Source organism: Stegodyphus dumicola, chromosome 1, assembly GCF_044657685.1.
Source record: "Stegodyphus dumicola isolate Sdum_Otavi_A_Nest chromosome 1, ASM4465768v1".
Lineage (NCBI taxonomy): Eukaryota > Metazoa > Arthropoda > Arachnida > Araneae > Eresidae > Stegodyphus > Stegodyphus dumicola.
This window is the reverse complement of record NC_140768.1, coordinates 130,720,215-130,743,047: the sequence shown is the minus strand read 5'-3', so window position 1 is coordinate 130,743,047 and position 22,833 is coordinate 130,720,215. Positions and strand designations below refer to the sequence as shown.

At 29.7% G+C, this 22,833-nt stretch overlaps 1 protein-coding gene across 4 annotated transcripts in view; it reads right to left on the bottom strand.

Annotated features, from left to right (window-relative positions):
• Positions 1–3,375: 3,375 nt before the first annotated feature.
• The window catches only part of Dhpr (dihydropteridine reductase), a 43,087-nt gene continuing 23,629 nt past the window's right edge, over positions 3,376–22,833 (bottom strand). For 3 of the 4 annotated variants that reach the window (XM_085820592.1, XM_085820605.1, XM_085820600.1), the window contains 4 exons: positions 17,322–17,462; positions 11,449–11,641; positions 9,732–9,822; positions 3,376–7,350 (listed from right to left, as the gene is read on the bottom strand). In XM_085820592.1, coding sequence (XP_085676718.1) covers positions 7,336–7,350; positions 9,732–9,822; positions 11,449–11,641; positions 17,322–17,462 — 440 coding nt within the window. In that variant the 3' untranslated portion in view covers positions 3,376–7,335. Of the gene's footprint in view, positions 9,823–11,448; positions 11,642–17,321; positions 17,463–22,833 lie in introns of all 4 variants that reach the window. The other variant, XM_085820598.1, reaches the window with a different exon arrangement.

Sequence of the window (22,833 nt, the reverse complement as noted above, 5' to 3'; positions counted from 1 at the left end):
TTTGGAAACAAGAGATAAATTAAAAACTGGAATTCTAGATAACCAAGTTAAATAATTAAATTTATTTAATTTCCCCATTTTGATACGTTTTACGTTATGAATACGAAAAGCTCCCACGTATGACTTATTTGGAGCTCAATTTGGAGAGTAGAATAAATAAGCTTCTTTAATTTGGCTTGGTTTACTTGACTATAACAAAGCGCACAAAAGGTATCTGCCTAAGAGAATGGTTGCCTTCGTGGAGGGCTTCCTAAGGAAAACTAGCTCGTAACCACGTTATATAGGGGAAAAACCACAAAAAGCTGCTTTGCTAGGAATCGTACCCAGATATAACAACCAGGGTATTCAGCAACTTAACCGCTCGGCCGCTTTTAAGTTTTCATAAGCTCTACACGTAATTGTAATTAATATAACTACTATAAGTGAAAATCCTTTCTAAGATATCCATCAGCCATCCATCAGATTTCAGCCTATCAGCGGCCGAGCGGTAAAGACGCTGAACACTGGTATTTCGGTCCGAGATTCCAATCCCGCGAACGGGCTGGCTGCATGGGCACTTTCGTGGTTTTCCCCATGTGTAATATGTATACGAGCCAGTTTCCCTTAGAAAGTTCTCCACGAAGGCATCCCTCCCTTTAGGTAGATAGCCCTCATGCGCTTTGCCATAATTGAATAATCCTAATCCATCCATGTTTCTAGTTGATTTTTGATATCTGTGAAGATCACCACCCTAGAAAGATGATATTCAGTGCAAGTGTTTGTTTATACCTATAGAAATGCCGGTCACTTTTGGAAGTGATCGTCTTAAGGAGATGGTCGCCAATCGTTTATGGGCTACTAGATGGTCCGGCTCTGAGTAGGTTACGCATTGGTGCATTAAATCCTCTCTAATACGATCATCCATGTTTCTAATTATTTTGGTCTTTGGTGGAAGTGGTCATCTTAAAGAGATAATGCTCGGTACAAGTGTTAATTTCTACTCTGAGAAATTATTTTGGAAGAGGTCGCCATAAGAGGGTTCATTGCATATTAAATGTTTAAATCCAGATCACGTGGTTATGGGATCCATTTAAATTAGATTTTAAATTTTTAGTAAAATAAAAAATCTGAAAGGTTTCAGATTTTAAATTACGTCCAAAGGGGCCTTTTTTTAACATTTTGTGTGTTATCGCAAACCGTAACTTGAAATTGCATCTACAACTGTTTCTTATACCAAAGCTCAGGATGAATTAGTTTTCTGTTGTGCGTCAATAAATGTTTCACTAAACCGCAGCTTAAGGCTCTAACTACATGCAGTGCGAGGAGAGTAATTACTAAAGACCTGACAATGACCGACGCTGGACAACCCGCCTTTTTCCCCTGGCGTCCATCGCGAAAGCTTCCCTCTCTAAACAACCCTCTATTTTTAACCTTAGCGAAGAAACTATGGAGGTAGGTTTCATGGAAGAAACAAGCAGCCAACACGTCTTCTTGCTTCTACTCGCACATGTTTCCGGTCATCCGAAGTTACGGTTGTTGAGATAAAACTTTTATCACCCTGATTGGCAATCTTTCTAAACATGCCTTAATTTCCCATTGCAAACGAAGGGTGACATTTTTTCCGTTCCTTATTTTCCGGGGATATTCTTTCCGTTTCCCTTTTTTCCGGGTGACATTTTTTCCTACAACCCAAATTGTAGGTGCTCATCAGTCAAGCTGGTTTTTTTTAGACTCATTTATTTTCCCTAACAAAAAAAGCTGCTCACATATAAATGTACTCTCAGTGATTATTATAAAAAATTAATATCTAGGGGTATTTTTTTACAATTCTGAATAAAAATCAAATCTATATCTTCAGTTCTTCGAGAAAGATTTCAAATTGTAAACTAATTCGCTCCACTTCAAGATTTTCTGGGATTTTACTCAACATTTCTTTTCGGGTTATGAAAATAATGTAAAATTGGAACTTTTTCAAATTCTTGGCATAATAATGTTAATTTACAAGAAATGCATTCACAAACTATGTAGATTTGCTTTGGGGGCTGTGAGTTTCAGACTATCTACATAAGGTATGCATTTTATGTCACATCTTAAGTATTGAATGTCATTTTATAAAAGATTTTGTTTATTCTAATGTAGGGACAAGAATATTTTCAAAGAGTGATTAAAACAAGACATTTTAGAAATCTTAATACGTAAATAAATTGCAGAAATGAAAATTTGAAAAGCAATTTTTCAAGTTACTAGAAAATGCCACACGCTCAGTGAGAAGGATTTTTCCCAATCAAGTATAGTCCCACTTCAATGACAAGCTGTTAAAAATTAACCAGTACATCCTGACTGGTTAATTTTTAACTCTCATATTTCTCATTGCTAAAATGATTATATCAGTTTAATTAACAAATTTTTGTGTTACTATTTAATCATATATCTGTGTAATAAAGCATTTATGTATTTAATTAATTTTTATTCTTTTACAAAAATTCAGTGTAAAATGAGAAAATTTTCATCTAATTTTTCAATGTCTTTTTAATTTAAAAAGATACACATTGCATTATTGAATTAGATATTTTTTCAATAAATATTTTTCAAATAAATATTTTTCAATTTATTGAATGCATATTTATTTAAGTGAATTAAAATGCTAATTACCTGAAAATTACATTTTTAATGTTAATCTGGAAAGGCATAGAATGCAAAATGGATGATATGGAGAAGCTTGAAAGATGTCTACATTATCATTAAAAAGATATAGTGTACATAAATGTCAATACAAATAATTATGATGATAAAATCATACCATGTGTGTAATGTTAAGCAAAAGAAGGGGGGGTTGAATATGGCAAAGCACATGAGAGCTATCTGCCTGAAAAGGATATCTTTGTGGTGGATATTCAAGTTACACATGAAGAAAACTATGAACTAATCTTTTCACCTAAAATCAAACCCACGTCGAACGCCCAATATTTAGTCGTGAAAAAGATCCAGACCCATCATTTACTGAAACTTTAATATTTTGAAATAACATTGTAGTAGTTAAAGTGGTAGGAAGATATCAATCAATTTGACTTCTCTGCTTAGAATTAACAATATGACATTATCTTCCTTGAAATAAAAATTCTATCTTTCATTTGGGGGGATGAATGAAGATATTGATTTTTATCTATTTTAAGAAAGGAAAGTGACAAGTATCATTCTTGTAGAGATTACATGGCATCATTCTCGAGTACATTTTAATTCTGGATTACATTATCTGATTATGTAATCTATCAGAACTGGAGCAGATTACAGCATATTTAAATAATTGGCATTTTAAAATGGTACTATTGATATTTTACTGCATATGATTACCTAAAAATTATGATAATATATTGACAGTAATACGCCAAAACAATATGAATACAGTTCAGTTTAATAGAATTTTATAATTGAGTTACATACCATGGAAGTAACAGAGCAAATCATAGTTTGTACTTAACATTTATAAACATCAATATTACTTTGAGAGATGCATATAACATTTACCATCAAGAAATTAAAATGGCATGCATATCTTTAGGAATGTCTATTAAAAACAGAAATAACTAATTTTTTTTTTGTTACAGTTAATGCTAACAGCAGAATTATTAATGTATAACTTAATACCATAGACATCAAGCTTTCTTCTGCATCATTTTTTCATTTAATGTAAAAAATCATTACAGACTTAGAAACATTACATAATTTGAATGCTATGTATCAAAGCAAATAGTATTTATCTCAAATAAGTTTTAATGAAAATATTAATCAAGCTCTAATTATTGCTTCCCTTATTTTATAATAGACAGCCATATTAGTTTATATAAATTATGTTGTATTAAAATAATACTTTTGATTTTTTTTCACATTAGCAAAGGTTTAAAAAAATATTATTACAACATTTTTATAGGAATATGAATACTCATGCCAAATATTTGTATCATTATAAAAGCAATATACATAGTAAACGCTAGACAGTAAACCTTTGCTGAGTGCGGAATGCTATTTGGCATTACTTTGTGTCCATTTAATTTGTCCCAGTGCTAGAATTTCATGTGTGGTTTAATCCTTTGTGTCACCTAAAATTTCCTTCTGTATGCACAGAAAAATTGAGTGAAAAAGGATTTGAAGGTTACTGCAGGTTACTCTGAACCGTCTTTATTTATAGTAGATGGCAGCTCAACACAAACCAGTCCATATATTTTAGCCATGTTTAGTTTTTTTAAGACCCTCATTTTTCGAAGAAATCTTCCAGATTTTTTCTAGGGTATAAAAGGAATTGTTTGAAAGGAAATGTCTATGTTACTTTTTTGGCTGTATACTAATCTTCTTATTCTATATCTGTTTTAAATTTTTACCTTGAAATCTTGTTTAAAATCGAATGGCGAACTGAAGTGTTTCCAGACTGGGTTCACTGAGAGGCAGCTGTATCTTTGTTTCTCTGCAGCTCATCGGTCAGTTCATTAACATAGAAAGGTGGGTCCACATCTGTGTTTCATTTCCTGTTTTTGTCTTTCTTCTTTTGGACTGATTTTCTGAAGATCAGGGAAAATTTTATCAGTTAGCTGTTTGGTTTTTCACTAGAACAGTTCTCTTTTTCTCTTTCACTTTGGTTCAAAGAAGTTTTCTTAGTGCAATGTTTAAAAGCTTTGAGTTGTAGACATTTATATTTTTATTTTATAGTTTATAATTTCAAATTGTAGATATAATATTAGTTTATTTTTTTCAGATTTTTAATTATTTTTCAAATGGTTCGGAGAGGGCTGACAATTTCTAAAGCACTGAATGTGGTACACGAATTGCTTTCAGATAGTGAATCTGATACGGATCATAGCACAAGTGCAAAACATGCAATATTGGGTTGTGCTTTTTCAAAGGTAGTGTCACTTTCTTCAAAAAGTACCACAATGAAAAAAATAGACTAAAGTGTAAATATAAAATGTAAATAAGGTAAATATCATATACCCAAGTTACTTTTTTTCCCCCATTCATAAGCATGTAATTATCATATAACCAAAAATGAGCTTTTTAGGGGGGTGCAGAGTAGCAGATCCCTCCGTGGCACACCCTGGGTAATGCTAAATCTGCTATGGTATTCAGAATCTAGTGTTTTTTAATTGTAGGCAAAATCTCTTACTTTTTCATGCGCTTCCCAGCGATGCTGGAATACTATCAGTGTGCCCCGCTTCGGGCACACGCACAGAATTAAAACTGTAAGTGCTATCTTTACAAAATTTTACTTGTGCACTCCTCTAGGCCTAATTAAACTGCCTACCTTTTTTTTTTTTTAAATCAAAATTCCAACTTTAAAAGGTAGCATGCCAGAAAGGGTTAATGTTCATTCATCAATATGAATGCATACTGTCATTGACTCTAGTCAGAAGTCATTGAGAATTAAAAAAGATTTCAATCAATTGAAAATTAAACCAAAGAAATTGTACAGACTGTAATAGTAAATGATGGTGAAGGATTTTCATATATAAGGAGAAGTCAGAATTAAGTGAGAAATGAAAATTGAAGAATTGAATAATCTAAGAACACCAGCCAACAGTAAAAGCATAAATCATGAAGATGATGATAAAGTGCCTTTAACTTAAAAGTTAAATGAATTCTTAAAAGGAACTATTTGATTTTTGCAATGGAGACTGACCCAAATAAAGAAAGAAGAGGATAATTTCCGAGAGGTACTGAAAAGTCATCAGTCCCTCCATGAAACTTTTTTTAAAGAGTTGTGCCAATCATTGTCCTGCACAAAAATTGACAGCTTTTTTAAAAAAATAAATTGTGTGATATACATATTAAGCAGTAATAAAAATCCTTTCAGTAACAGCTTTTTTTAAAAATCAATTGTGTTATATTATTAGTATAGCACTGAAAATTCATCAATACCTCCACAAAACCTTTTTTAAAGAATTCTGTCAATCATTGTCCTGCACAAAAATTAACAGCTTTTTTAAAAAAATCAATTGTGTATACTTATTAAGCAGTAATAAAAATCCTTTCAGTTAAAATTTATTTTGTTTTTTCCTTTTAATAAAATATTTGAGTCTATTTAAACTAGAAATCTTTTTTTATTCTGAATTATATTTAACACACTTTTTCCACAGAAAGTTAATTCTGGAGAAGGCCATATGCACAGTGTATTAATGACATAAACTTCACATTCAGCAAGGGTTTGCTGTATTTATATTTTATACATCTACTGCACATTACATTACAACCAGTATCCAATTAGCAGTCCAAAACAGTATGCTTTTACATAAATATTGATTTATGTCTACATTATATGTTTTATATCAATATGGTACAGAGAAATTTAAATACATTTTGAGGCCATTATAATATTTTGATATGAAAGAATTTTTAAAAATTGCTCGATCAATAATATAATTAGTACACATAAATAGGAACAAGATTTGTTTCAGATAGCTCTTCAATTATCAAAATTGAAATTTATTGCATTTTTATCTCTCATAGTTCTTAAGTTATATTTAAATTTCTTCTATCATTTCAGGTTTTTAGGTACTAGTTTATTAGATATAACTATAATAAATATATTTTCAGCTTCAATTCAAAATTTCAGTTTTTGGATTATTTTTAAACAGTCACTTGCTACTTAAAACAGCACATAAATTAACCTTTATTTGTACGCCTAAGAAAATTTTATAATTTTTCTTTCTTACAAGCAACTCACACAGCACTTTAACTCTCCTTATAAAATTATCCATCTCTTAACTTTCACTAACTGGTCAGTGTTTCATAAAAAAAATGCAAAACTAAACCAAGTTTCTATGACATTCATTCAAAAAGGATTTTTTAAGAAGAAAATGCATTTTACCAACAGCAATACATTTTGCATATATGCTGTTATACATGTAGCATTACTGACTAATTCTTCAGTCAAAATCACACTGAGATCCAAAATTCACAGGGAAAAAGAAGAAAATATTTTATTATATCTTCACTAATAAATTTTATGTAAACTGAACCATTTATATTAATTTAGAAATCACAAATTAATTGTGTTATATCCATTACTTGATTTATTAACATACTAGGCATTAACAAATTTAAAACTGTTATTCAGAGAACAAAAGTAAAACTTTCAATACACCAATGATATGAATACATTCAAGTGTTTATTTTATAGGTGCTAATGTAATCCCTGAAAACTGAAAATTTTGATTTATCTAAATACAAAAATATGCAATTACATGAACATGCAACTCATTTAATGTAGTTAATCTCTTATGAAACAATTATTTCTAATCCTTACAAGGTACGTTTAACGGTGCCGTCTCAATGTGAAGCTATAATATTTCCTCAAAATTCTTCAGTTCACAGAAATTGGTCCTTTAAAAAGTATAAAAAAGTGTCATTTACATTTCCAATTGAAAAATGAAATTATTTATTTATTTGCAATAAAATTCAACCAAAATAGACATTTCCTTTGAACAAACTATATTATTCCTTCCTTCTTTTATACTAAATTATTACTGTTACAAAATATCAAAATGTTTCAAAAATATAAATTTTAAACATTCTTTGTACTAAAATTTTTGTACCTTGTTATAAATACATTTTAAATAATTTCTATGAAAATCTCTTTGTTATTATTATTACACAATTTAATGATTAGCTACATACAGGACAGAGGTAATCCAAAAATGTCATTAAATCATCAGTTATCTCCCGCTAAATTTACTGAAGTTAAAGAAATATCGTATAATACTGACAGTTTCACTGCAGCAAAGTCATATATTGCATTTATTTTTTCTCCCACTGCAAAGAACTTGCAACCCAAAAGTCATATTAACATTTAAAATTATTAACATTAAATGAAGTTAGTTTAGAAATTAACATGTCTACAGTTTTTTTTTTTTCCCCTTAATTCTTTAAGTATTCTTTAAGTATTAAGGATGCTTTCTCCTCTGTAGTCACTCTGGTTATTTCACAGACAGAAACTTTATTTATACAGAGCATCTATAGAACCCTTGAGCAACTTTATAATTTTAGATGTACACATAATAATAACATATCATAAAACACTTAGAACTGCTTTACTGCAGCACAATTCACATTTCTAACATTCAATATAATCAATTTTTTTCATAACACATTATGCACACTAGTGTTTTAATTTTAAGATTCTTCAGCGATTTCACGAATTGCTTTTGCCATCCCAACCCTACATTTATCTAAAGAATATACACGACTGCTTTTACGTAATTAATCCAATGGAGTAACAGTAGATCAAACGCACGAAAAACTTGGTCTTAGTCTGTGAGAAAAGATTTCATTCAAGAACATTTTAGATCCAAAACATGATAATACTTAAATGAGGACATTTTTAGCTTTAAAATCAAGCTTTTAAATGCAATTTATAGCATATCTTCACTATTTGAAGTACATCCCTACATATATATCCAAAGTTGCAAAAAGACTTTATAAACAGCCTGTATTTAGTTTTAAATATTAGTCTCATCATATCCTTTCCCAAAAAAGTTTTACTCTAAAAATGCATTTTGTTAAATTCACTAATACCTTTGAATTGTTAATTTATATATATATATATATATTACTAGGATTAAATATTAATAGTTATATAATTAAAATATACATTTATAAATATAATGATATAACTAATATATATATATATATATTATTATTTAAAAAGAAGATAGTAAAATATACTTGTAAAAAAGTCTATCAAATATTTAATTGGAATTGAAAAGAGAAGAAAGCTTTTACAATTCATCTGTGCATAATTAAAATGTGGTTCAATCAATGTTCTTAAGATACACAGATTAAACACAACCCTTCTTTTTCCCTTTTTTAATTTAATAAGCTTACAGTTTGCACTTTCTATAAAGAGTTGAAAGTCTTAAATTCATCTTCCTAAAGAAACTTTTACAGTGAAATATTTTAAATAAGCAGGATTCAGTTTGAAGAAAGGTTGAATTTATTTGAATGGCATGCAAATAAATTCAACCATTCTTCACTAAATTCCTATTACAAATGGACATTTTATGCATCCTAATATTAAAATAATGAATTAAATGCTAGCTTGCTTGAATCTAAAGTGGTGTTCAACATTTGAAAAACTGAGCAAGAACTTAAAATGTTCCATAATTAAAAGCTGATAATACTTCTACCTTACATTTACAAAGTTATTTTGTACATCATATTTAACAATAACAACATTCAAAATAGTTAATAATATCACATTAAGGTCCCTGAATTTGGATATGTTAATCATAATTTCTATCTAAAATTTATATAAAAGAAAAACTTTACAGGTGTAAAAATGTAACCTGAATTACATTTAATTATAAAAAAAAAACTAAAAACCAGTTAAATTTATATAGTGATTAAAGTTAATTATATCAAAATAAAAAATACAAAATGTATATTTAAAATGTTATTGCTATTTTACACTAAAATTAATATAAACATTTAAGAATATAATCCAAAGAATGTTATCCCTATTTTTTACATAACAAAGATATAAAAATGTATATATATATTTTGCCATGGTTAACAAGACTTAGCAAATAAACTAAATTTTTAACATAATTTCAGTGTAACAATTAAGACATTTATCACAGATATGTTTTAAAATTGTGTTACAATAAGCCATACTGTAAATAATTTGGCCTTTTCTCAAATGCACTTACATTAAAAGCATTACAACAGAAATACATGTCAAAATATCATTTAAACATTCAATCAACCTTTAATTCAGTAACACTATTCTTGGTGATGAGCTGCACCAAACTTCCATTTGCTGGACATTCTTTTCCAGTTGCCCAGTTCAACAGCAATCTACATGAAAGTATATTTCTTAATTAACATAAAAAATGTTACAAATGAAAAATATTCAAAAGATGAACAAACAAAAAAAAAGGGGGGATTCTCTTCAGAGCTTCATTATTTAAAAACTTTACAAATAATAAATAAGTATTAACCATATACAGCAAAAAGGAACAAACAAAAAAATTTTCTTGAATTTATTTTTCCAAATTTTGAAACACTAAAGGAAAATGAGAATTTTGATTTCATTATAATTTAGCCTTGGTAATTTTTTACAATATTTAAAAATAAATTCTTAAATTTAATGCATATGTTTATGAATTTAAATGATTTAATTAAAATAAAATATTAGAGATTGTACGGAACTTCAAATAAAACTGGTTGAAAATAAAAGGCATGATAAAAAAAAATGTTTTTTAAACTAAGAAAAAAATGTGTATCAAAATAATAAAATGAATTTTGAATAGTCAATTTCTTTTATGCAAAAAAGAGAACTGTATGAATATTTAGTGTGCAAAAAATGCATAATAATTTAATAATATAAAATTTAGGTACTTTTCCGTTTCGCCAGCACAAATCTTGCCAAGCAGACTTTATTAGAGACAACATACAGTATACAGATAAAAAATGTTAGTTCTAAGAATTTTTTTATTTTGAACACATAAACATTTTAATATCCTTTAAAATTTTGTAAAAAGCCAATAAATAAAGACCATAAATTTGTAAAAACATATTAATTTAAGAATTTATCATGCTTTCATGGTTCAACATCCTGATTCGCCTGTTCATATCACGTGACCCTAAGTAATCTCATCTCGCATAAACTACCCTACAAAAATCTAATTCTCTTAGTAATTATCTACATTAATTTCAAGTTAAATCTTAATTTGGAATGCAAGAATTATTTCAGTTCATACGAATACCTTATTCAGAAATTATGTAAAACTGTAGAGCTTTACTTCGCTAATGCATTCTCATTAGAATTGATGAATTTAACCCTTGACTTTTCTATATTTTCACCTTCGGGTGAGCGGTGTGGTTGCATCCTAATTGACTTAACTACTGCGAATGGCCTTAGAGCATAAAATTGAACTATCTGATAAAAATTCTACGTAACCGTATGCCAGTATTGAAAGAAAGAATCAATCTGATAAGAAATGGCTGCGATTTGTTTTGAAAATGATGCGTAGAAGGTTACCAGCCATGATATTCTATTTGGCATCAGCTGGACCATTATTGGCGACTTTATCACCTGCAATGGCAAAACGGAAATTTATTCAATACTTAATTAAGAATCAATCCCCTCTCCCACAAAAATATTTAAAATATTTTTATAAACTAATGATATTTTCCACTTTTCCAGGAGCAAATTATTTTGTTACATAAAGGAAGAAAAAAGTTTAATAATCAATGGACATAAAATATAAATTATTTTTGAAATTTGCATTCTTTAAATGAATGAATTTTCTAGTGAAATTCTTCTGAAAAGAGTAATGTATTAAAGAAAAAGAAACATTGCTTGTTAGAGAAAAATGTTTTAACATCATTATTTTACATAACATAACCTCACACAGCATAAAAACTAATCACACTTACTTCATAAAATTTACATCTGATTTATTGATACAAAGGACTTACTCGGCAACAAATTCGAGAGGTGTCCATGATAAGAAATCAGCTTTTGGCATGAATTTTCTATTCATAGGTGTGTCTAAAGTAACAGGCAGAATAGCTAACGTTTTAGCATTTTCTGGTATTCCACTATTTGGTGATGCTAAACTTTTCACTAGGTGGTGGACAGCTGCCTTAGCCATACCATAACCAATCATTCCTTTAAATAAAACTTGTCTTGAGAAAAAAATTAATTGCAATTTATTCATAACTAAAATAAGATTTTGAAATTCAAATAAATTTACAAACTAAAAAGTTATTTTTTAAATATATTTCAGTATAAGTTCCTAAAATAATATAGTACAAAGTCTTTAATCCGGACCTCAAAGCTAAACTTTCTGTGCATGCGTAGCGTTTACCCATGCACATAATACGTTTACGCATGCGCATTTAATGTATAACAGACGGTATAAGCTAAGCTAAAATCATCTAATTATCTATTTCAGTTAATGTTGCAGATTGTGTTGTTCCTTAATCTTCTAACTGTATCCGGCTTATTATTTTTTGCAGCCTGTTAGAGCAATTTTATAAAAAGTAAGCTTGAACTTTCGATTATGTCAAAAAGAGTTTCCGATTCTGGAGTTGCCAAAGGATCTACAAAGCAAAAGCATGTTTCAATGTCCATCAAACAAAAAGTGGAATTGCTGCAAAAAATGGATAAAGGCATGAAGAAAGTGACAGAGAGGTTAGTGAATACGAAAAAGTTTCGATTGACAAGTTAGTCGGTATTCTCGGCACAGCAATTATAAGACTTGAACAGTGGAACTTTGTAACTGAACAAGAAATTATGTCTGTTTATAGAATTAAAGAGAAGGTATTAGCACATAAAACAAAGCAACTTAAACAACTTACATTGAAAGAAATGTTGAATAAAGCAAACAAATAAATATTAAGCTTTTTTTTGTAAATTCCGATACCCATTAGATCATAACTGCTTTATTTCATAAATTACGGTTTCATATTTTTAATTTTATAATTTCTGCATACCATCTTACCAGATTTAAACTGATGATCTAAAATCCGAAAAAACCCCTAATCCGGAATTGCCGAAGTCCCAACAAGTCCGGATTAAAGATAATGTACTGTACTAACACTCATAAATAAATATTCCAAGACCGAGTCATTAGCATTTAAATTTTACCTTGTTTTGTAAAATTTTTCAGTCTTAATTTGTTAATGAAGGAAAAATTATGATTTGCAGATCATGAAGAAGAAGAGGGGGTGGTGGAAGGAAGGAGCAATATATGTTACATAAAACAAGTAAATATTGTATAAATTACCTATATTATCAATTCTAAAATCCTGTCATTCAGTGAAAATATTTTCACAAAGCTAGAATTACCAATGATTTCGAATATGCAGTATAATAAAATGATACATCAAGATTACAATATAGAAAACAAACAGCGAGTAAATTTACTCAATGGCATAAGTATAATAATTTGGGGAACACAAGTAAGAGGGCTTTTAAAATTAATCCATTTATTTAATTTGTATATACATTTAGGTCTTCAAAATTTAAAATATATTTACAAATTTATTTCAACAAGTGACCGCATATTCAATTTGAACGTAAATAACATTAGTAGTGCTGCAAGAGCTGTCTGTATTAAGAGTTTTTGTAAATTACAAAAGGTGAAAGTTTTCTGAAATATTTTTAATATTTCAGAAATTAAAAAATATCTTAGTGTTAGAGTCATTATTTCTTATAATTATCAGAATGTTTGACATTAGTAATTTAAATGACCAGACATGGTTTATTTAAATTTAATTTTTAAAAAAGTAACAGTCTGAACTCAAATGCCACTTTTCAATTAATTTAAATACACTAATAATTCTGTTGTTTTATCTGAAAGGCATAAGTCTTAATCTTTTTATTTACTTCGATTTCACTTTTATCTTCATAAATTTACTTCTTATTTTGCATTTGTAACTCTGAAATAAATTGGTTAAAGTACTAAATAACTAAATTAATAATTAAACATAAATTAATTAAAAATACTTTATCCTGTGAATAATTTTGGAAGTTTGTGTATTTGGAATATATGAATAATTTTGGAAGTTTGTGTGATGTGTTGTAAACTGCTAGTACTGCAAACTCAGATAAATGCACAACCAGGCCTAACTTAGGACCTCTATATTAGGCCGGAGGTGGGTCTGTCAGGCAAACCTCCCCTCCGACGAAAGAAAATGAAATTCACTCTACTGCTGCCCATCTCACACTTACAGGCAACAGACTCTAAATGGTACTCTCAAATGCATGGCTGAAATGCTCGACTGGAGTCACTATTCCCAGAAACCACGGAGCACGGCTTTATGAGCCTGAAGATTTGAATAGTAGTCAAAGTGTACCTGCCAGTAAGTATGCAAGCATTCAAGGGATTACACAGAATTCTGTGGACAACAAACCACTAGTGACACCTAAATGGAATTGCACAGAATTTGGATTGAACGACAAGACGTGATCGCTAATAATACCACCAGTTTGGAGACTTACAGCCAGTCCCCCCCTTGGTCCACCAGTTTGGAGACTTACAGCCAGTCCCCCCCTTGGTCCACCATTTTGAACAATCTTCCTTCATGGTTCTGAAACCGTGAGGCTCATGTTTCTGTTTCCTTGATGTGCTACTGCCATAGTAAAATACTCAGTCAGTGTGTACAACCCAGTAGGTAAAACGTGAGGTAGGGCGACTGCACTCTATGCATGCGTCTGAAATGGAATAATGCATACTGTAACAGTTGATAAATTCAAGATTTAACTGTAACTGAACTTGATGATCTGCAGACAACGGTATGGAAGATTGCATATACTGAAAACATGTACCCCTTCTATCAACAAAACATGCAACTCTTCGCCAAAGACAACTTCCCATAAGGTAAAGCTTTTGCATTGGATGCTTGATGCTACTAGGAATAATAATAATCTACAATTTCTTATCACTATTTTATTCTCTTACAAGGCCAGACTAACACAAGATGGAATTGTCATAAAGCACATATGTGGTCAATAGAAAATTTCTATTTCAGTATTACTTGAAAAGCTCGACTGAGGTTCAGAGTTAAAAATTTGGGCAGGAATCCTAAGTGCTTATCTGCTGAAGGCATACCTTTTCCACGAATGCTCAGCAATGAAACATATGTCGGTTTCTTGATGCATATCATTTCAGATCTGGTGCAGACTATATCGCCTACACTGCTGAGGAGCATATAGTTTATGCCTGGTGCATATTTTTCCAATGTGGCATGTAATCACCTCCATGCTACTTAATCCAGGGGGTGGACTACATTTTTTTGCCTTCATGCTTCCCAGATCTCAATCCCTTGAGCTTCTTTTGAAGACGCCTCAAATGACTCATGAGATGTCTGTAAAAACTCTGCAGCATCTCACAGTACATATGACTGCTGCTGTGGAAGACATCAACAGCACACCTGGTACCTTCGAGCACATCAAACAACTGTTTCTGTGGATTGGGTAATGATGTTCTTAGTCACAACTATGAACACCACCTCTAATTTCTTAATATTCTGGGGACGGTTTAATTGCAACTGGATTTTTGAATTACTATTTACTTTCTAACTGTTTATTTAATACTCATTTCATGTACCCAAAATTGCACCTTTAACTATAAAGAAACAGTAAGTATTTATCTATATCTCAATAAGTAGCATAGCTTCACTCATGGTTGTGTGCAGATATATGCTTCTTATAACTTGTTTTTGTTGAATATAAAAGCTGTTAATGCTGTGAAAATGATCAGTAATTTGCATTAAATAGACTTTAATACTTAATATAATGCTTAAAAAAAAAAAAAAAAAAAAAGCACTAGAGGTGATATTAGGATTGAAACTCACTTTTGCGCCTGTTTCACTTTTCAAATTGTAACCACCAAATGTTATGTATTATTTTTTAGAAATTAAATAATGAAAAATCTGTATATGTGTATGTACATGGAAAATTATGGTACCTACAGTCACCAAATTTTTAATACATATATTCCTACCCCGCCCATATTATGCTTTTGAACCTAAACTCAAAATCTGAAATCAAGAAATGACAATACTGTTTAAAATAAAACATTTTTACCTCCAGTGCATCAGATTATTGTCATTCCGCAAAATGTCAGATATTTATCTTTCAATTTTAATCAACAATTTCAGATATTTGAAAACAATGTGTTGCCATACCCCCCCCAAAAAAATTACTTTTATTTTTCACACCTCAGCATGTTGCCATTCAGTAAAGCCTAAGATATTTAACTTTCAGATATAATCTGGAAGGTTATTTGCTTAACAAACTAATCAATTTAAAAGCAGTAAACACAGTTCTTAAAAATATCTTTTTTACTTTTTAATATGATTAATTTAAATAAAACGTACATTAATACTATGAGATATTTAATCAAAAATATTGAATATTTATATGAAATTACACTAGATGTACTCATTAAAAGCATTAATACATTTTTTTTTCTTTTAGAATAACTATTTTAGGCAGTTGTCCATGCTAGAAGCTAGTTTTGTTTTCATATAGTGAATATAAAAAAAAGTATGGCAACTTGACACATTATTGGGAATTCCAAAGTTATTCTATATTTAAATATTTTGTGATTTTGTTGTTGAATGTGATGTGGCATAAGTGGGAAGAATATGATATTTAATAAATAAAAAGTTAAACACACAAAAAGTTAATAATAAAAAGATAAAAGAAAAAAGTTTTGTAAATCATCTTAATAACAAAACTGGATACTTATATAATAAGCTGAGAAAAAACTGAAAAAGGAGAAAAAAGTATTCCAACACTTAATACTACATTGGGAATAATAATATGTAGCTTTTAAAATTTTTTTCTGTTAAATTGTATGTAATGCATTTGTGAAGAAAGCAATACTTAATAATAAAGGTTTAAAAAAAAAAAAAAAAAAAAAAAAAAACTTATTAGCAGGAGTGAATTGAAGAGCAGACTAATAAACTACAATGCTTAGCGAGAGCATAAAAAACCTTAACAAACCCTCTGATGCAATATTAAATCTGAATCTTTTCAGGTTTTTTTTCTTTAAAAAAAATTTCTTTTTTAAACTTTCCCCCCCCTCTTACCTTTTTTTTTTTTTTTTAAGAGGCAGAAAGAGCTTATTTTTTCCCCTTTTTTTCTTCTTTCTCTCTCTTTTTCATTTTGGTTATTGTTGCTGTTGGTGGTGGTTTCCCACTTGATATCAGACAGCCATAAGGATTTTTGCAATTTTTTCCTGAATGTGATTTATGATATATTTCGCAACAATTATATCTTCTTTTCTGCCTGTGCATTCCTCCGAGTTTGCTACTGCATTTACAGAATATCCTGATATTTAATATGACAAGCATTGCATAGTTAAAATATAAGATTACAAAAAATAAAGATTAACCAGATTTCTTCCAATATAAGGTTATTTATAATAATCACATATCTTGATAGATTGATTAAAATACTTAAAAATGATGCTTAAGAATCTCACTTACGAGAATAAACATTATGTCATATATTTCTGTCTCTCCAACGACTGAAAAATAATCTAAATTAAGAATCTGGATGAAGAATTTTTTTAAAAAACATTTAAAAAAGTATGTAATTTACAGATAATAAATATGCTTTATGAATTATTAGTCTCTTTTTCTATGTTTCTCTTTAACTGATTTATTCATTTTGTTGTTTGGTCCTGTTATTGAAGTAATTATTATTATTATTTTTTATTTAAAGTGTGTACAACTTTTTTAATCAGTGGAAATTTGGCAATTAAATATTTGTAGTTAAATATTCAATATTTTCATACTTTGTATGAAATAAAATGAAAAATATTATGAATTACCAGGTGTTCCTTCAAGTGCTGCTTTTGCACCAGTTAATGTCAGTAAACCTCCTTGTTTCAAATGTTTAACAGCTAATTTGGCAGAAATCACAGATGTCCAAACACTTTGTTTCCACATGAGATCAGAATTTTTAATCAAATCTAAAATAAATAAATAAATAAATAAATAAATAAATAAAATAAAATAAAATAACTGCATAGCGAACATCAATTATTTATTAACTTACATACAAGGGAAAAAAAGAACAGACAGAAAGATAAGAAAAGAAAAACACAGAATACAAATTTTTAATAGCTACTATAATTGACAAGTAAGAAAATTTAACAGTAAAAAATAATTTTTTTAAAATCATAAAATCAAACTATTCTAAATAAAGTTCCTCTTCTCAAAACATCAGTTATCAGGATTCATAGAACTTCACAAATCATTGTAAAAATGGCATTATACCAAAAATAAATAAAATCTATATATTTCATTATTCGCAGAAATTAATATAAAACTGCAAGTAGTATGCACTGAATATAATAGATAAGATGAATAATTTTCATTGCACATTTCTACACAAATCAAATATTTCTTCATAGAAATAAAAGCATTAATGTTAATAAAACTGCAGAGTATTTTTTAAATTTTATTATAATCATTTAAAGTAACATCTTTACTACAACTATGTTATAAAGAAAATATGTTATTGTCTTTTATATTTAACAATTTTATTGAAAAAAAAACTTGGAATTAATAGGGGGAAAATAGAAACTAAAATAATAATAAATATGTATTTGAGGCCACCTATTATCTTGCTGTAACATTAAGCAAGTTCTTAAAATGATACAAGTAGACTGTAGCTAATTCTGTATTTTGCATATTGTTGTTCACATTTGTATCCAGAATATACACAGTCAAAAGTCTTTAATTCGAACGTCCATAATCCGAAATGATCTATAATCCGGGCCTCAAAGCTACAAACTTTCTGTGCATGTGTAAACATATAATGCGTTTACACATTAGGTGGTGGACAGCTGCCTTAGCCATACCATAACCAATCATTCCTTTAAATAAAACTTGTAGAAAAAAAATTAATTGCAATTTATTCATAACTAAAATAAGATTTTGAAATTCAAATAAATTTACAAACTAAAAAGTTATTTTTTAAATATATTTCAGTACAAGTTCCTAAAATAATATAGTACAAAGTCTTTAATCCGGACCTCGAAGCTAAACTTTCTGTGCATGTGTAGCGTTTACCCATGCGCATAATACGTTTACGTATGCGCGTTTAATGTATAATGGACCGTATAAGATAAGCTAAAATCATCTAATTATCTATGTCAGTTAATATTGCAGATTGCATTGTTCCTCAATCTTCTAAGTGGATCCGGCTTATTATTTTTTGCAGACTGTTAGAGCAATTTTATAAAACTAAGGTTGAACTTTCGATTATGTCAAAAAGAATTTCCTATTCTGGAGCTGCCAAAGGATGTACAAAGTGAAAGCATGTTTCAATGTCCATCAAACAAAAGGTGGAATTGCTGCCAAAAATGGATAAAGGCATATCCTTTGTTTCTTTAACCCTTTGTGGCTCAGTGTTCCACTACATGGAACACCCAAACTGAATCACTTCTGAAACCTTTAAATTCAACCGTTAATAGATAAAAATGGCTTTATAATATACTTTGAACTTTTCGTTTTAAACAGTAGATAGCAGTATATCACAAGGAGAACAGAATTTTCATTTATTATGTGTTATTAAAATCCACTTTTTTTCAAGTAATTTTCTCTATTTTTTTAATGATATAAAAAATTTTATTTGGAAAAAAAATTAGGCATAATTTTGCTGGCTGTACTCCAAATTATTTGTTCTATTTTTTTTTCTTTTTTAATCTTTCATACAAAAACCATACGCAGAATCAATGAATAAAACCGGGTGTTCCATTAGTGGGAACACTGCACCTTTAGCGATCTCATGCTGTTACAAATCAGAACATCTGTGCTTAGGAGAGAACATCTGTTGTTTACGTTTTCTGTTTTCGTTGTTTTTTTTTGGGGGGGGAATGAATTCAAACAAAGCAGTATTGAGGAGTGAGGTGTGTTTTGTGTTATGAAAGCCCTAATATTAGCATCTCGAATTTTTTGGAAGTAGTTTTTAAACGGGAATTTTATTAGTAGCTTGACTCATCTTTACTTAGACCTGCGCAAATTTTTTGCTGTCGCTTTTTAGACTCATTCCTGTTTATTTTCAATAATTCTGCAGATATTTTTCGTGTATGTATATATTATAGGCTTATTTTTCTTTATTGTTAATATTAATCGTAGTTAATTATTTTAATCGTAGTTGGTTTGTGCTTCCATCAAAAAGGTGTGACTTGCTTTGAACAATTTTACGAAGCTAAGAAATAGGAAAATTTGTAAATATTTTTGTATATAGGACTTGTGTATATAGATATTTATCTCATTTATCTGTATATATTCAAGAATATTGTGTATATCCAGGAAACCATGTATACAGCCATAATACAGTTTTTTCATTCTTATACAAACGGTTCTACTCATTTTCGTGCTTCACTGCAATGCTCGCTTAGTCGCACTTTTAAAAGCTCTGGCGGCGCAGTGTTCCACCTCATGGAACACCCACAGAATTAAAACGGTAAGTGCAATTTAAAAAAAAATTTACCTGTATACTCCTTTAGGACTAAATAGACTGCATACAACTTTTTTTTTTTTTTTTTGTTGAAATTCCGATGTTAACGTATAGTGCACCACAAAGAGTTAACCATTCCGAAATCTGTTTATCAATTTCACGCTGCTCTGCCGGGGGGGGGGGGGGAAGGAACATCGCGGCGCGCAATGAACTGGAAGTTGATCTGTCAGCACTATCCTTATCTTCAGGGCAGATGTTGTTATTTTATTCGGCTAATAATTCCTTACTAAATGTAGTATTTCAGCCCGATGTACTCCGTCTTTGATATGATTTAAATCAAATCCCTCGTCATTATAAATATCACGAATACACATCAAATAGTTTCCTGGTTGCAATTTTCTAATTTTGACTATGTGTAATGTATGCTTTACGCATGCGTGCGTTGAAAGTTAATAATGTAAACAAATAAATATTAAGCCTTTTTTTTTTTTTTTGTAAATTTTGACACCCTTTAGATCATAATTGCTCTTTATTTCATAAATTACAGTTTCATATTTTTAATTTCATAATTTCTGCATGCCATCTTACCAGATTTAAACTGATGATCTATAATACGGAAAAACCGATAATCCGGAATCACCGAAGTGATGAGTCCGGATTAAAGACTTTTGACTATATATTTATATTTATTCCTGTTTACCTGCTTAAAAATCTGTTGTATAAAAGAAAATATTCAATATGAATTTTAAAATAAAATTTATTCAAAAAAGTGCTGAAAAGAAATGGTATAATAAGTTAAATGATGTATTTAGTTTCTAGTAGACATTCATCAAAAGAATACATCAAGAAAATACATCAAAAGATTTATCATTTGTTGTTTGAAATTATTAATTCTCCAGTAAAATATTTTAGTAGTTTCATATTTGAAGCAAACATTTCAAGACATTATAAAATAACTACAAGTTCTGCAAAAATTTCATTGTATAGGAGGTAAAAGTTTCAAAGGCATCATAAAACTGTTTGCATGAACTATCGTCAACTGTGTTTGATGTTACAGATGTTTGAGACTATTAATTTCCCATAAAAATATTTAAACATAGTTTCAAATTTGAAGCAAACAATATAGGATATTACAGGTTATGAGTTCTATTAAAAAATTAATTATGCAGGAGGTAAGTTTTAAATGCATCATAAAATTGTTAGTATAAAATATTTTCCAACTCTTTTTTAAGTTACAAACAATAGGTATTGCACGAAATGGTTGAAATGACATTAAGATTCTATTTCAAGACAACACCACAGAATAAGAAATTTGGTACTTTTCTATTTTGCCAGCGCAGGTGCCAAATTCACCAAAAATGGTACAACCGATGCCAAACTTAACATACACGCTGATAACTTTTCACGCTTTAATTTTTAAAACAAGTCGCAGGCATTTCTTATCAGATTGATTGTTTCTTTCATTACTGGCATACAATTACATAGAATTTGTACTAGATAGTTCAATTTTATGCCCTAAAGTCATTCGCCGTAATTAAGTTATTAGGATGCAATCATACAGCTCACCCAAAGGTGAAAATATAGAAAAGGCAAAGTCAAAGGTTAAATTCATCAATTCTAACGAGAATGCACTAGCGAAGTAAAGCACTGCGATTTTAAATAATTTCTGAGTAAGCTGTTCACACGAATTGAAATAATTCTTGCATTTAAACTTATATTTCAAATGAAGATTTAACTTGAAATTAATGTAGATAATTACTGAGAGAATTATATTTTTATAACATAGTTTACGTGAGATGAGATTACTTGGGGTGTGATATGAACAGGCGAATCAGGATGTTGAACAATGAAAGCATAGTAAATTCTTAAATTAACATCTTTTTTCAAATTTATTGTCTTTATTTATTGGCTTTTTACAAAATTATAAACGATATTAAAATGTTTATGCCTTCAAAATAAAAAATTCTTAGAACTAACATTCATTAACATTTTTTATTTGTGTATAGTGTATGTTGTCGCCAATAAAGTCTGCTTGGCAAGATTTGCGCCGGCGAAATGGAAAAGTACCAGAAATTTTTTCCTATGGAAAATCACGCAAAACTTATGGTTGCTGTAAAACTTATGACTAAATTAAAAGAAAAATATATAATAAAAGTTAATCCAGAAACTGACACATTACCAAGGTATATGGATACGATGGCAGGTGGTAAGAAGGTTCATAAAATGTTAAAAAAAAATCTGGCATTTGGAAATCCACTGCAAGAAAGGATTTATCATGCTGATATAACATGGATATTCAGAGACCAATCAAAATTTCACACATTTAGATCCACTGGATTATTTACTGCAAGAAAGTTCAATGAAGAACTAAACTAAAAATTCCTATTACTGAACAAATAAATAAAAGTTTCAGGAATTCCAATGTTCCTGGAACATAAACTATAGCTTTTATACGAGGGCCATCCAGGAAGTAGATTACGTTTCCGTCTGTGTCCGCTAGGGGCGGGGCTAGCGCGGCCATCTTGGGGTCAGAGCGTTGCGCAGCTCAGTCTGCATCTAGCCGTGCTAGTGAGAGGTTCGTGCTGTGCTCCGTTCAGATACTGTGACGGTTTGAAATGTCTGTGTTAATTGAAAATCCCGCGAGCTGCGAGGTGCGCTCAGTAATAAGGTTTCTGACTGCAAAAAACTGTAAACCGATAGAAATCTATCGGCAGCTTCGTGAAGTGTATGGGGACAACATTATCACTGAAGGTGGAGTGCGTCAGTGGGTCATAAGATTTCAAAATGGCCTCAATGCAGTGGGGGCACACAAGTTCTCCCCAAAAACCCAAGAAATGCATGCAAACAATGTTGGCAAGGAAGATGATGGCGAC